The following is a 12,769-nucleotide window of genomic DNA, read 5'->3' as shown; positions in this document are numbered from 1 at the left end:
TACAGGCTCCTCTCACTTGCCAGCGTGAACCTGAGGTGTTGGGTAGCTCCTGGGCCCTGTCAGGGATCAGCCAAGAGTCCGACTGTTTCATGGAAGTTGTGGGGCTGGCCTGGGCTGGAAGCAGCCATCCCAAACTTTTCACAGCACGGCCTTTTTATTATCTCAGGTCTGAGTTTTATCTTCCAGACAAACTTCATTTATGAAGTCAGAACTTCTCCCCATTTTTATTAAGTACAGACGTCTGTACCTGCCAGTTGGATCTCTAGATCAGCATGACACCCAGTCTACACTGGGTGTCTGTAATGAATTATAGAATTTCAATCAAAAGCTGAAGACACCAGACATCCTAGTGTACCAGGGGGACCTTATCACAGGTGATAGTGTGATTAGCCTTTGGCTTTTGGAGATGGAGATAAGAGTTCTGAGGACCTCAGCAGGGCTGTCCTTCCTGCAGAGGGCGAGGGGTAGTGTGACTGCTCTGCAGGCCAGTGAGGCTGGGCAGGCCTGGCAGGCTCAGTCAATGCAGGCTTCTTCCTCTCCTCTGGGCTCTGTGGCACTGGAATCCCACAATTAGATGGAGCTAGTTCCCAGAGGACAACCCCATCCAGAGCTAGTTCCCCTCCAGGACCCCCGGGAGTCAGGTCTCTGCTTGCCATTCTCCAGTGACAAAAAACTCAGGGCTTTTCCAGGTAGCCCATTTCCTCCTTTACTGGTAGAAACTTCCTGATGTGGATCCTAATTCTGCCACCTTGGAAACACCAGCCATTGGCTCTAGTTTTATCTTTCGGGCCACCCAGGACAAATATTCCCTCTTCTGCCTGCCAGTCCTCTGGATACGAAAGCTGCTAACCATTACCCCAAGTCCTCTAGGTCAAGGAAACCCCAAGTTCTTCAACCCCTCCTCACTGAGCATCACTCCCCTTGCATCTTGGTTACAACCACCACCAGATGTCCTCCAGTTCGTCAGTCCCCAAAGTGGAAGCCTAAGACCCCTGTGGTTCTGGCTCCAGCTAGCAGAGCAGAGAGCAGAACTGCAGCCGCTAGAGGAAGCGCCTGCTGTCTCTGTTCCTGCTGAGCCGAGTGTCCACTGATGCTCATCTTTATTTTTCTCTTTTTACATGGTGCTGGGGATCAAATCCAGAGCCTTGCACGTGCCAGGCAAGGACACTAGCGCTGACCTACAGCCCTAGCTCCAACCTATCTTTAAGAATGGTGCCAATCACAGTCCCTATTTCTGTGCTCAGGGAGGCTGAGGGGCCCAAGGCCTGGTTTCTCCTGGTGGGTCTGGGGTTGGAGCCTGGGCCTCACACTTGCTTCTTGTACCGTGCACCTCCAGCCCTGCCTACAAACTTTGCCAACAGCCTCGGACCCCAAGGGTAGTGGGAGCCTGTCACTCTGGAAATGACTGCATGGTCCGCTGACAGCTGGAGCTGGGCTGGTGAGTCTGTGGAGAGCCTGTGACAAACAGCACACTGCCCACCAGCTCCTGGTAAGGTGGGAGGCCTAAGAGAAGCTGCGCCCAGGTGCTCCTGGGCTGGGCCCCCAGCTTGCCCTGCTCTTGACGGGTGAGGTTGGGGAGCCCGAGGCACCATTAATCAAGTTAAGCAGAGCTGGTGGAAGGCATGGTCACATCGGCCTTGGCCGGATGCCCCCCCATTCCCCTCAGCAGATAGCACTCCAGACTGCACTCCCATCTTGCTCTGGCAACGAGGATCAGGGCCTCTGGCAGCCCTGTAATCAGCCTGGTGGCAGCCGGAGCACGTCCAGCCAAGTCTGTGGCTTTCTCTTTTTATCCTGTGAGTTCACAGAAAATAAATGAAACCCTGATTTCCAAGAAGGTGAGGGAACAGTAAATCAGTCTGTTAACCCACTGTCTGCCCACCCTATCCCCTTACCTTCCAGAGACCACCAAGCGGGGAGCAAACAAATGTGTCAAGGATTAAGGTCTTGGGCACCGGGTTTGGCACCACTGCAGAGGCAGCACTGAGTGTCCTCAAGTCCTGACTCTGAGTCCATCTGGGATCCAATGGGGGTAGGAGGCAACAGATAGCAGCATTCCAGTGTCTTCTTGTCTTAACCTCCTGCAGCTGCCCCACCTTCCTCCACTCCTAACCTAAGCAGCACAGATTTTGTGTAATGACAGGGAAAGGGAACATTCAGTGCCAGGCTTTTAATTACAATTGCTTTGGGCTGCTGGCCTCCAAGCCGAATGGCCACACATAGATGTTTTATCACACCACAAAGGCAACAAGTTCCAGCTATGGTATGTGTACTGGGCACCTGGTGACATGGGGCTGTGCTCATGGGCCCACCGGGGAAGGCCTGGGTCCAGATTAGTTCAGTGGGCACAAAGCAGCTGGCCAAGTGCAGCCCTGAGCATTAGGGAGCCCCTGGACCAGATGGAAACACCTGTGGAGACCTTTAGAGCAGACTCCAGGGAAGGCTTATAATTGGGCAGGAGAAAGTTCTTTGGGAGGAAGGCCAAGCTCTGGAAGGATGATGGGGGTGGATGATACCGTAGGGTTTGGCCAAGTGAGAGAAGTACAACAGCAACCAAGTCCACAGCACTTCACAGTTGACAAAGAGCTTTCCACTCTCTAGAGCATGCTTAAGCCTCATGTCAACCCTGCCTAGGGATCACAAGCTCAGAGAGGGAGAATGACTTGCCCAGTCACATGGGAGAAACCAGGGCTGCAGCCCCAGCCTCTCACTGCATCCAGCAGCCTCTCCAGGAGGCACAGGGATGAATACCAGGAGCCGGAGCAGCAGCCCAGGCAGGGCCCACAGCACCTGCCAGAGCCTCCAGGGAGCCCTCCCTCAGGGCAGCACTGTGGTGACGCTGGTGAGCACCACGTGCTCGGAGACTTTGGAGACGGAGCACCGGCTCTGCAAGGACAAGGACTTGTGACTGGCAGAGGAGCGGAGACTGGGGGCCTTCAGAGAGCTGCAGGGACCCAGGCCAGGCAGGCAGCAGGAGAAGGCAGCCTTAAACTGCTCCCGGAATTTGCCTTGATTGGGAGACAAAAGACAGCCATAAGGAGACAAATGCAGCAGGAAGGGACCTTGAGTCCAAGGGACACCCACAGAGCTCCAGCCGAGCTGCCTGAGAAGAGGCTGGGAGGGAGGGGTAGAGCTGGGATGGAGGGTCCGGCAACCTGGGCACTGAGGGGAGAGTGAGGATGGAGGCCCAAGCGGGTTCCCATGGAAAAACGGGATTGTCATCTGATTCTTTGCACTCTGGCTCAGAGCCTGGCTCAAGGCATGGCGTCTGGCTCTATGTGTACATGGACAGCTCTCAGCTTCCTCGGCTGCTCGGCTTCCCCAGCTCTGCCGTATGATGATGAGATGACAGCAGCAGCCCTTGCCTGTGGCAGTCCCTCTGCACCAGGCATGGTGCCAGCTTCCTCAGCATCTGCCCCCAGAGCATCCCAGCACCCTGAGAGGTCACGGTGCTTTATCCCCACCTCACAGAGGAGAGGCACAGAGGCACAGCAGCTTACCCAAGGCCACCAGCAAGAGAGAAGAGTGACCATCACACCGGTTCAGCCCAACATGACCAGGGGAATGGCAGGACCAAACCCTCCTGGACCATGCGTCATTAGCCTGCCAGCCTCACCAGTACCCAGCATAGGCCCAAGCACACAGTAGGTGCTCAGTAAACAGGCCAAACAAAGGGATGTGATTCAGGGAGTCTGCCGGCCTTTCCTCCCCTGCAGTGCTCATCTCTTGTGTTCTCTCCTCTAAGCTGGAAACCAGCCAGGCAGCATTTGTTGAGTAATTTTGTGGGGCATGGAGGGTTACATGTTGACCTCTGAGAGCTTCTTGAACTTCGTAACTGTTTCTGAAAAAGTATTTGTGTCCGGGCTTGAACAGTCATCTAAACCAGCTCCTTAGAAGCCGAGTGCCAAATGTGAGGTCTAGTGAGTCACTTCTACTGCGCCAAGCCTGTGGAGTCAGGCCATTACCACCCTCTGAGGCTGGACCTCGGAGTGTGGAGGTGGGGACTACAGGAAACAGACAGGAAGAAATGAGGGCCGGGGGGCCTGACTTCCAGAGAGGAGAATGGGAGGGCACTGCTGGAGGCCCATGGATCCAAGGGAAGCCCCAAGATTCTGGGGGTGTTGGCTGGGCAGGGTTGGGGGGCCCTTTTGTGGGACTGAGCTGCCTCTGCTGGTAGCTCCCCCACGCCCCAGCCCTGGATGATGCATCATCCCCTCAGGTAGGGGCTCCTGGGCCTTCCTCCCCCAGACCTGGCTCCCTCTGGGGAAAATGAACTATTCTTCCTGTATTGGCCAGAGAGGGACATGCCCCTGGTCTGGGGAGGGAAGTGGAGGCAACAGGCCCAGCCCTTGCCCTTCCACACAATCACTGGTCTGCAGGATCTGCCAGACTCCATTCTGGAGCATGGGTTTCTGGGTACAGCCCAATCTTCCTGAGTGGAGGTGCCCAGAACAGAGGCATTGTGCTCAGGAGAGAGCAGGCATACCTTTCCACTATCTTTCCCTTGGGCCCTGGATTGCGGGTGGGGGGACTTGTCCCAGGACTGCTGGCCACCCCCATTCACTCTGCCCAGCCCACTCACCACTGAGGAAATTGTAGATGATGGGGTTGGCGGCGCTGTTGGCATACACCAGCCAGTGGGAGAAGGTGAAGCAGGCGTATACAGCTTCGCGGTCGCTGGCTTGGCGGAACATCCCGAACACCCTAGTGTCAGGGTGGAGGAGTCAGAAAGGGCTAGGTTAGGGGGTACTCACAGAACTCCGGCTGTGAAGAGCAGGGTTCCCACTGCCCGCTTCTCTCCACTCGGTGCCCTTCCCTGGGCCTCTGGGTCTGAGGTTTTGCCCATAGTTTTGGGTTCTCAAGCACAGAAAGCATGACCACAGTGGGCCTAGGGACAGAGACCGGTATATGCACCCAGTCTCCAGCTACCTGGTCCCTGGAGTCCACATCCACCTGCTCCTCTAACCTCTAGCCACGTGATGAGTCACAGACATCATCTACTTTTCAGCTGAGGACACTGAGGCTCTGAGAGGTGAAGTCCCAAGATCACACAAACAGGCTGTCTCCTCTCCAGTAGCCCACATACTTCCCCAGCATTCTGAGCCCCTCATTTGCTGTGTCCCTGTGTCCCTCTGTCTAGACTGCTGTCCCTCCAGATCCCCACAGGCTGCTCCCCGCAGGCTGGCTCCCTCACTTCCTCCAAGTCTCCAAGTGTCACTTCCTTGGGGAGGTTTTTTTTTTTTTTTAATTAAATCTAAATCAAGCCAGGCACGGTGGCACACACCTGTAATCCCAGCCACTTGGAAAGCTGAGGCAGGAGGATCATGAGTTCAAAGCCAGCCTCAGCCATTTAGCAAGTCCCTAAGCAACTTTGCAAGACCCTGTCTATAAATAAAATATATATATATATGGGCTGGGGATGTGGCTCAGTGGTTAAGTGCCCCTGGCTTTAATCCCTGCTACCAAAAAAAAAAAAAAAAAAAAAAAAAAACTAAAACAAAAAAACCACTTTGCCTATTTTATTTTTCTTCATAGCAAGGATCGCTGCCTGATAACATACATGAGTTTTTCTATTTTCCTCCTCTTCCACTAGAGTGTAGCCTCCACGAAGACAGGTACTTGGTCTTGTTCACCCTAGAACCGGACGCCCGAGGAGTGAAGGAACAGGCTTGCACGACAGACCTAGAGCCAGGACTGTTGCTATGCCCATTTAATGAGCGAGGGCAGGGAGGTGCAGGGGCTCAGAAGAGGACCTGTCCCCATGTGAAGTGGTGGAGCGCTAGAGCTCTCCCCTGACCCACCGCTCCTCCCCGCCCTCCCACCCACCTTGTGCTCTCACCTTTTGAGGACGTTGAGGACACTAATGGGCAGGTAGCAGAGGGCGAAGACCAGCAGCACCACCATTAACATCTTGGCTGTCTTTCTCCGAGCCCGCATCTGCTTCACCTCAGCCAGGAAGGCGCGGGCCCGGGGCTGGGGCTGTGCACTGGGGCCCTGCCCCTGGTCCTCCAGCTGGTCCGAGGGTCTCTTCCAGTTCCGTACCAGTGCCAAGGTGGTGCCTGGGATCTGTCCAGCACACACACACACAGCCCCAGTGGGCATAGCTCTCTGGCAGGACCCAACTTTTTTGCTGGGCCCGCTCCTGGCTGGACCCTGGGCAGGGTGGAGGTGGCAAGGGAACCCGATATTCACAATAAAGATGACGCTGAGGACTTGGTGAGCAATATACTCCATTTCCCATTAGCTCGCTGTGAACCCACCTATAGCATGCTTTTGAAAAGGCATTATTGGCTTTCTGCTGTAGATGAGATCATTGAAACTCAGAGAGGTGGAGCCCCAGGCCACAGCCTTGAGTCTGAACCCCTCCTGGCTGCTCACTCATCCTCCTTCAATCTCCAGCTACATCTCTGGGGTCAAGGTACAGGTGGGGTGAGCTCTGGGGAGGCCTAGGTGAGGGGTAAGCAGGAGGGCGCCAGGGAATGGCCTGGGCCTCAGAGCATGGGCCCCCACCTGGGTCGATGCCCATAACCCTGGTGTAGTTCTGGGCTCTCGGAACAGCCGGAGACATCCTCCAAGGCCCTCCTGCCACTCAACACCTGAACCACCCCGCAGCAGAGGGGAATGGGGCTAGAGTGCAGGAAACTAGGGCCCGTGGAACATTCACGAGCTGTGTGACCTTTCCAAGGCTTGGTTTCTTGTCTGTCAGATGAGGTCAGTGCCTCTGCCCTGCTTGACACGGGGCCTGAGGGGGAAGACGGCAGGTGTCGGGGGCCTGCCAGGCAGGGCAGGGGGAAAGGCCCCATCTGACCTGGTGTTTCTCCAAGGCAGGGCTTGGGTCCAACCAATCCGTCTCACCACCAGCCACCCTGAACGGCCTGGGTGCAGGTCAACGCTGTGTGGAATGTAGGTGGCATTCCAGAACCCAGTGTCCCTGCCCAAGCCTGGTCACTCTTTGGCCTGCATCCTCTGATGCCCAGCACTGACCCAGGGCTCAATCCTACTAGTGCTGAGGGCCTCTGAGCACCCCTCTCCCCACGACCCCCACCATGAAATCCACTGCAGAGCCATTTGTAACAGAGGAAAGAAGTCAGGCCCGGGACTGGCAGGGTCTGCCCCTCATTGGCCTTGGCAGGCGACTGCCCTTGCTCAGCACTGTGCAGTGGGCAGCAACGCCTCTTTTTTAGGTAGTGGTTAAGACCCTGCATGCAGAGCTTTATCTGGCAGAAAACTCAGCTGCTGTTATTGTTCCAGAGCTAAAGTGAGCATTAGAGACTCACAGATCAGGTTCAATCCCGGATTTTCTACCCGCTAGCTGAGGGCTTTGGGGGACATTATGCGGCTTCTCTGGGTCTCTGTTTTCTCACATATTTCATGGGGATGAGAGGCTGCAGGATTAGTGGTTAGATGGTACATAAATGGCAGTGGCTGGTGGTGGAGCAGTGCTCCAGGTTAGGCACTGGCACTTTGGGTTTCAAGTTCCCCCAGGTCCCCACGTCCCTGGGCCTTGCCTCTTTCCAGTTTCAGCCAGGACAGCCTGTTCTGAAGGCAGAGGGCTGTCTACTCCCTGAGGCCAGTAGCCCCCCACTGCACCCAGCACAGATGGTGCCATCAGAGTTGGCCTCACCTGGCGGCCCCAGAGCTTGCGGAAGATCTGGAAATAGGCCATGGCCATGAGGCCCAGTGGGGCCAGGTAGGTGACAATGAAGAAGCAACTGTGGTAGATCTTGGGGTAGAGGTCATCTGTAGGGACCAAGAGATGTAAGGGTCAAGTCCAGCATGGGGGCCCCAGATGGCAATGCCACCTGTCCTAACCAGGGCAAGACCCGGGTGCAGCTGGATCCCCCATGCTGGCACCATGGCAGGGAGAGAGCCTGGAGTCACCCACCTGCAGTGTCTATCCTGGAGGGACCCCCCTAGGGATAGAGAGACGTTTGCCCTGCAGGTATTGTCCTAGAGGTGCCCACCATTACCTGCCCAGCGTTCGTCACAGACAGAGAAGAGCCGGGTACGGTTGGCTAGTTCAGGCAGCACACTGCTGCATTCCATGACAGCAGCCTGGGGAACCATGACAGCCAGGGACACGGCCCAGATGCCCAAGATGGAGCCACGGGCACGCCGGGCGGTGCTCTTGAACAACAGTGGGTGACAGATGGCATACCAGCGGTCCAGGGCGATGAAGCTGAGAGTCAGCACTGCCACTGACACTGACACGGCCTGCCCCATGGGGACACAGCATCAGAGATGTGAGGGGTGGCAAGTGAAGGGGGCACAGCCCAGAGACAACAAGCATCCCAGTGTGGTGCAAATCTTAACTCCATTTAATGGCTGTGTGAATTTGTGCAAGCCACTCACCCTCTCTGAGCCTCATATGCAGAATGGGAATATACCATGTACCTGGCAGGATTCTCCTGAGAATCAATGAAATTGTGAATGGAAATGCTCGGCCGGAGACCTGCATACAGTGGGTGTCCCCCTACTGTGAATAATTACTTCCATTTATGGAACTCACTGTGTGGCAGGCTCCATTCTCCTCATTCTCACAACAACCCAGGAGGTGGGTGCTGTGTTACAAATGAAGAAACTGGGCATGAAATTCTCTCATCTGTCTCTCATCAAAGTCGCCAGAGTTAATCAATTGAATGGAAAGCCTCGATACAGTGGGAAATGCAAGAAGCATTCCTCTCACCTGGAATGCCACCCCTTCTCTAAGCTGTCAGGAAAAACTCCTCATTCTGGGAAGGAGAGATGGGTCTGGACTAGTAGTGTGGGTAGGCATGGCCTCCAGGGCTGCCCGCTGCCTTTTGTGGTGCAGGGAGAGGGGTCAGGAGATACAACTGAGAGGTCCCATCAGCCTCTGGCTGGTATTCCTTCTCCACAAACCTGATCTGGGCACCCTGGTTCCCCTGCCACCGCAGGGAAGGTGGTGGACAGTTTCCACCAGGTCCCCTCAAATCTGCCCCCCTTGGAATCGGGGGCAGGCCCAGGAAGTGTTGTGTCTGTGTCACTGTGGGCTTGTGCCTCTCTTCTCTACTGGGTCCCTGTGTACCTGGAGGTCACTGTGGATGCATACATGTCGGTGTATGTCTGTGAGTAGGAGGAGTTCTCTGTATGAGCATGTGGAGCTGTGGCTGCGTCCCCAAATGTAACCGGCCCTTGGTGGCAGTAGGGGATGACTCTGTAGGGGTCCTTAGCCATTGTGTCCTGCCTGAAAGGCAAGCCTTAGAGTCACCTACTGAAGGTGGTGGTTTTTGTGCAGGTGCGACAGGGGCTGGCGACGGGTGCCTGGAGAGCTCACCTGTAGATAGGGGATGACTTTGCAGAGGGCATGGCCAAAGAGCCAGGACTCGGTGATGTCCACTAGTAGGCTAGCGGGGAGGCAGATAGCCGTCACCAGCACGTCAGCCAGGGACAGGTTGACAATGAAGTAGTTGGTGACGGTCCTCATGTGGTGGTTCCGCCATACGGCCAGGCAGACTGCAGCGCGCGGCCCGGGAGCAGTGAAGCTGGAGTCAGAGCCACGCCCACCCCGCCCCGCCTGCCAGCGAGCCCTGGTCCCCGCGAGAGGAGAGAGGCCCGCGAGACCCGGGACTTGCCCCCAATCCCCGGGGGAAGGCCAAAGCATTACCGGAGAGGGGCCGGCCGAGACCTACCCAGAGTGTTGCCCACCAGGGCCACGAGGAACACGGCCACGTAGGCTGCGATGAGGACCCATTCGTACTGCTTCGGGTACAGATAATCGCGCCACAGATAGCGGAGAAACTCGTCTTCGTAGTCTGGAGGCACGCGGGACGCTTCCCCGCTACCAGTGGGGACCTCCGTCTGGGCCCCTGGGGCTGTCGAGGGCTCCATGAGCTCAGGAGCCGCTGCAGCCGAGGGGTACCCTGGGCTCTGCGAAGGGAGGGGAGCCCGGCCAGCCCTCAGCCCACTCCCCTCAGGGGTCCCGCTTCTCGCACCCAGGTCTTTGGGGTCCCAGCCCAAACTTCCTGAAGGAAGGAAGGAAGGAGACATTAGGGAGTGTGCCTGGCACTTTGCATAAGCGCTCCCTCTTAATTCTCAGCTGTAAAATCCATGGAGGAAGGCAGACCTGGTTCGCATCCCAATTCCACAAAGTTGCTCATGGGTTACTTACCTCGCCTCTTTCAGCCTCGATTTCCCCATTCAATGGAGTCCAGCGGAGTAATAACGGTACCTACCTCCCAGGACGGCGGTGAGGAGTAATGAATGAGTCCTGATGCGTGCTAAGCGCTTTGCCCAGAGCCTGGCACTGGAAGCCAGCCTCACGGACGTTGCCGAATACCCTTGTTAGGGAGCCCTGCTTTGCGAAGGAGCAGATGCTAGCTCAGAGAGGTCGAGCCCCTTGCTCAAGGTCACAAATCTACTAAGTCGGGTCTGTCTGAATACACCGAACACCACAGAGGTGGGCAGGGAAGCCGTACGGATTACGAAGATTCTCTCTTGAGTTAGCTCAAGGGCCTTAATTTTTGATTGGAAAAAGAATTGAGGCAGGTATTAGAGATACAGCCCCGCCCTCCAGGCGACCTGACCCGCCCCAGTGGGCTGGGGCGCGCACCCCCCCCCACACACACACACATGCACGCACACACCAGGAAGGGTGCGGGGAGGAACAGTTGACCTCCTTGCGAGCGAGAGGAGAGCCCAGGACCCAGCGGCCGGGGCCTCAAGACCCCCTGCTAGGCCCCTCTTGAATCGCCGGGGCTGCGATGCTCCAGGGCGGCCGCTAGGGGTCCTTGGGCGCGCGAGCTGCGCTCTCCATTCATAAATCCGTGCTCGCTCCCGGCCCCTCCCTCCTCCCTCCCTCAAACCCCTCCTTCCTTTGGGCAAAAGGACCCGGGACGTGTAGGAGGGTTGAGGTCCCTCGGGACCCCTCTGGGAGCGAGGGCACAGGGGGTCGAACAGTTCCCTCAGCGGGACCTCCCTGCACCTCGAGGGCTGATGGCAAGGGGGTGCAAGGGTGCAAGACCCCTAGGGTTCCGCAGGAGCCGGCCTGGAGGCGAGCAGAGTCGGATGGTGACCCAGCCTCCCAGCACTCAGGTTACTCCCGAAGACTCTAGGTCCACCCAGCTCCCGCCGCAGGTCCTTTGGAACCCCTATCCCCGGCCTGGGGGTCTCCCACTCCCCGCACCTGTTGGCTCCGGGACCCGGGCGTTCTCGGTTGCTGGTTTCCAGACCTTGCAGCCGGGACTCCGCCTTCTCCGGGGAAGACCCGACGCCTGGAGAACCCGGCTAGGGAAGGGGGCCGGGGAACCCCCTCCCGAGGCGGCGCTGCCTGGCTCGCTGGCTGGGAGCGAGCCCGTCTCCAGCGCGGGCTGTGGCTCGGCGCGGGCTCCGCCGGGCTGCGCGCCGCGGGGAGGGGGGGCCGGGGCGGGAGGGGCAGGCGGGGAGGGGAGCCCCAGCCCGTCTCCCAGCCCGAGACCCGGAGGGCGGAGGGAGAAGCTCATTCCTCCTGGCCTGTCACTTCGCGCTTCCATCCCACCTCCATTCATGCGTCCATCCATTCATTCATACCCTCGGCATTCATTCAAGGTTTATTCCCCCGCCACCCCGCATTCAGGGCGCATCCAGTGCACCCTCAGGGCAGTTTTGGGGGGCCACAGGGCAGAGGTGGATACAGCGCCACCTCTTCTGGCTACCTCACCTAGCTGATGAGGATGACGGCACAGGTGGGTCTCGGGTTAAGGATGCCTGCACCGCCTCCAGCCAAGCTCTGGTGCTGCCTGAGCAACTGGCTCCAGAGATGCCAGAAAGCCCTGCTCGCTCATCTCTCATTCCATCTGCCCCAAACCCTTCTTTCTATTCATGCCTACTTCCCCCTCCCAAGACCGACACGAGTTGGAGGCAAGAGAGGGGGAACCAGAGAGGCTCATTAATTCAACAAATATTTACCAACTGTGTGCTGGGCAAAGAACTGTAACAATACAGCTCCATTCCTACAGGGTGATGAAACGTGACCTCATGTAAACGTCACATCAACCTGGTGAGACTGTTTTTGTTCCCACTTTACGGATGAGGACCCTGGACACACTCGGTTCAGTGATTTGCCCAAGGTCACGCAGCAGAGGCAGAGCTGGGTTCAAGCCTGTACTCCTCTCAGATCTACCAGTCCTGCCCACCAGAAGCTCCCCGACCTCCGAAGGCTCTCTGGTTCTGGAGGAAGGCAGGTGCACAGCCAGGGAATTCACCTGTGGTTCCCACAGAGCTGGGAGGTGGGCTTGGGATCCAGCAGAGCAGGTGGGCTGGGCCAGGGCTTCTGAGAGCAGGACACGCACCAACACAGAGAGCTAAAGGACAAGAAGGTGGCCTGCAGGGGAGAGGGGTGGTAGTGGGTCCTCATGGTAGAGGAAGTTACAGGTGAAAGGTTTGCAGGTTGGACTTTCTGGAAATGGCAGGTAGGTGAAGGGTGGCCTCTTGGGCCTCCGACATCCATTCCCTGTCTCAGAACATGAAAGCCCCCTCCTCTCTCATCCCGAGGCTCACACTCCTCCCCTCCTAGATCTTGGCTGTGAGATATCACCATTTCCCCTGCACATTAGGCATGGAACACGCGGGCGGGGAGCTGGGCAGCCACGGAATGGGCACTGTGACCTCTTCTGCAAGACAGCAAGGAGCCCTGGAGCTGACCCTAAGGCAGAGCGTTGTCCGTGGGGAGCTACAGCATGGGCCTGGAGGGTAATAGATCCCTATGATTCCAGAACTGTCTGTCCTGCCCTAGGTGTGGAGAGGTAGGGGAATGGATGAGGGACCAAAAGGA

The 12,769-nt window shown here is 57.2% G+C and overlaps 1 protein-coding gene across 11 annotated transcripts; it reads right to left on the bottom strand.

Annotated features, from left to right (window-relative positions):
* Positions 1–68: 68 nt before the first annotated feature.
* Positions 69–11,357, bottom strand: HCRTR1 (hypocretin receptor 1). 11 transcript variants are annotated; one of them, XM_079103362.1, is made up of 9 exons: positions 11,144–11,357; positions 10,130–10,189; positions 9,651–9,863; positions 9,296–9,474; positions 7,971–8,214; positions 7,625–7,740; positions 5,840–6,066; positions 4,583–4,704; positions 1,895–3,008 (listed from the first exon to the last, which is right to left on the bottom strand). In XM_079103362.1, the coding sequence occupies exons 3-9, from the start codon at positions 9,847–9,849 to the stop codon at positions 2,818–2,820; spliced, it is 1,278 nt and encodes a 425-aa protein (XP_078959488.1). In that variant the 5' UTR covers positions 9,850–9,863; positions 10,130–10,189; positions 11,144–11,357; the 3' UTR covers positions 1,895–2,817. The 11 variants fall into 11 exon arrangements, 10 of the variants coding, with proteins under 10 accessions (XP_078959488.1, XP_078959486.1, XP_078959487.1 ...); XM_079103360.1 differs by having other exon boundaries at positions 9,651–9,983; positions 11,144–11,356; XM_079103361.1 differs by having other exon boundaries at positions 9,651–9,888; positions 11,144–11,356.
* Positions 11,358–12,769: the final 1,412 nt, after the last annotated feature.

Source organism: Sciurus vulgaris (genome assembly GCF_902686455.1).
Source record: "Sciurus vulgaris genome assembly, chromosome: 1".
NCBI lineage: Eukaryota > Metazoa > Chordata > Mammalia > Rodentia > Sciuridae > Sciurus > Sciurus vulgaris.
This window is presented reverse-complemented; position numbering and strand designations above follow the sequence as displayed.

What these genes read in the sequence shown, in the direction of transcription:
- HCRTR1 (XM_079103353.1), bottom strand. Translation starts at nt 10,008, where the DNA reads ATGTCTCCTTCCTTCCTTCCTTCAGGAAGTTTGGGCTGGGACCCCAAA. An exon ending in CCTGGTGGGCAACACTCTGG is followed by an intron (nt 9,475 to 9,650) that starts GTAGGTCTCGGC and finishes CGCGCGCTGCAG; the next exon opens with TCTGCCTGGCCGTATGGCGG. An exon ending in AAGTCATCCCCTATCTACAG is followed by an intron (nt 8,215 to 9,295) that starts GTGAGCTCTCCA and finishes CCCATGGGGCAG; the next exon opens with GCCGTGTCAGTGTCAGTGGC.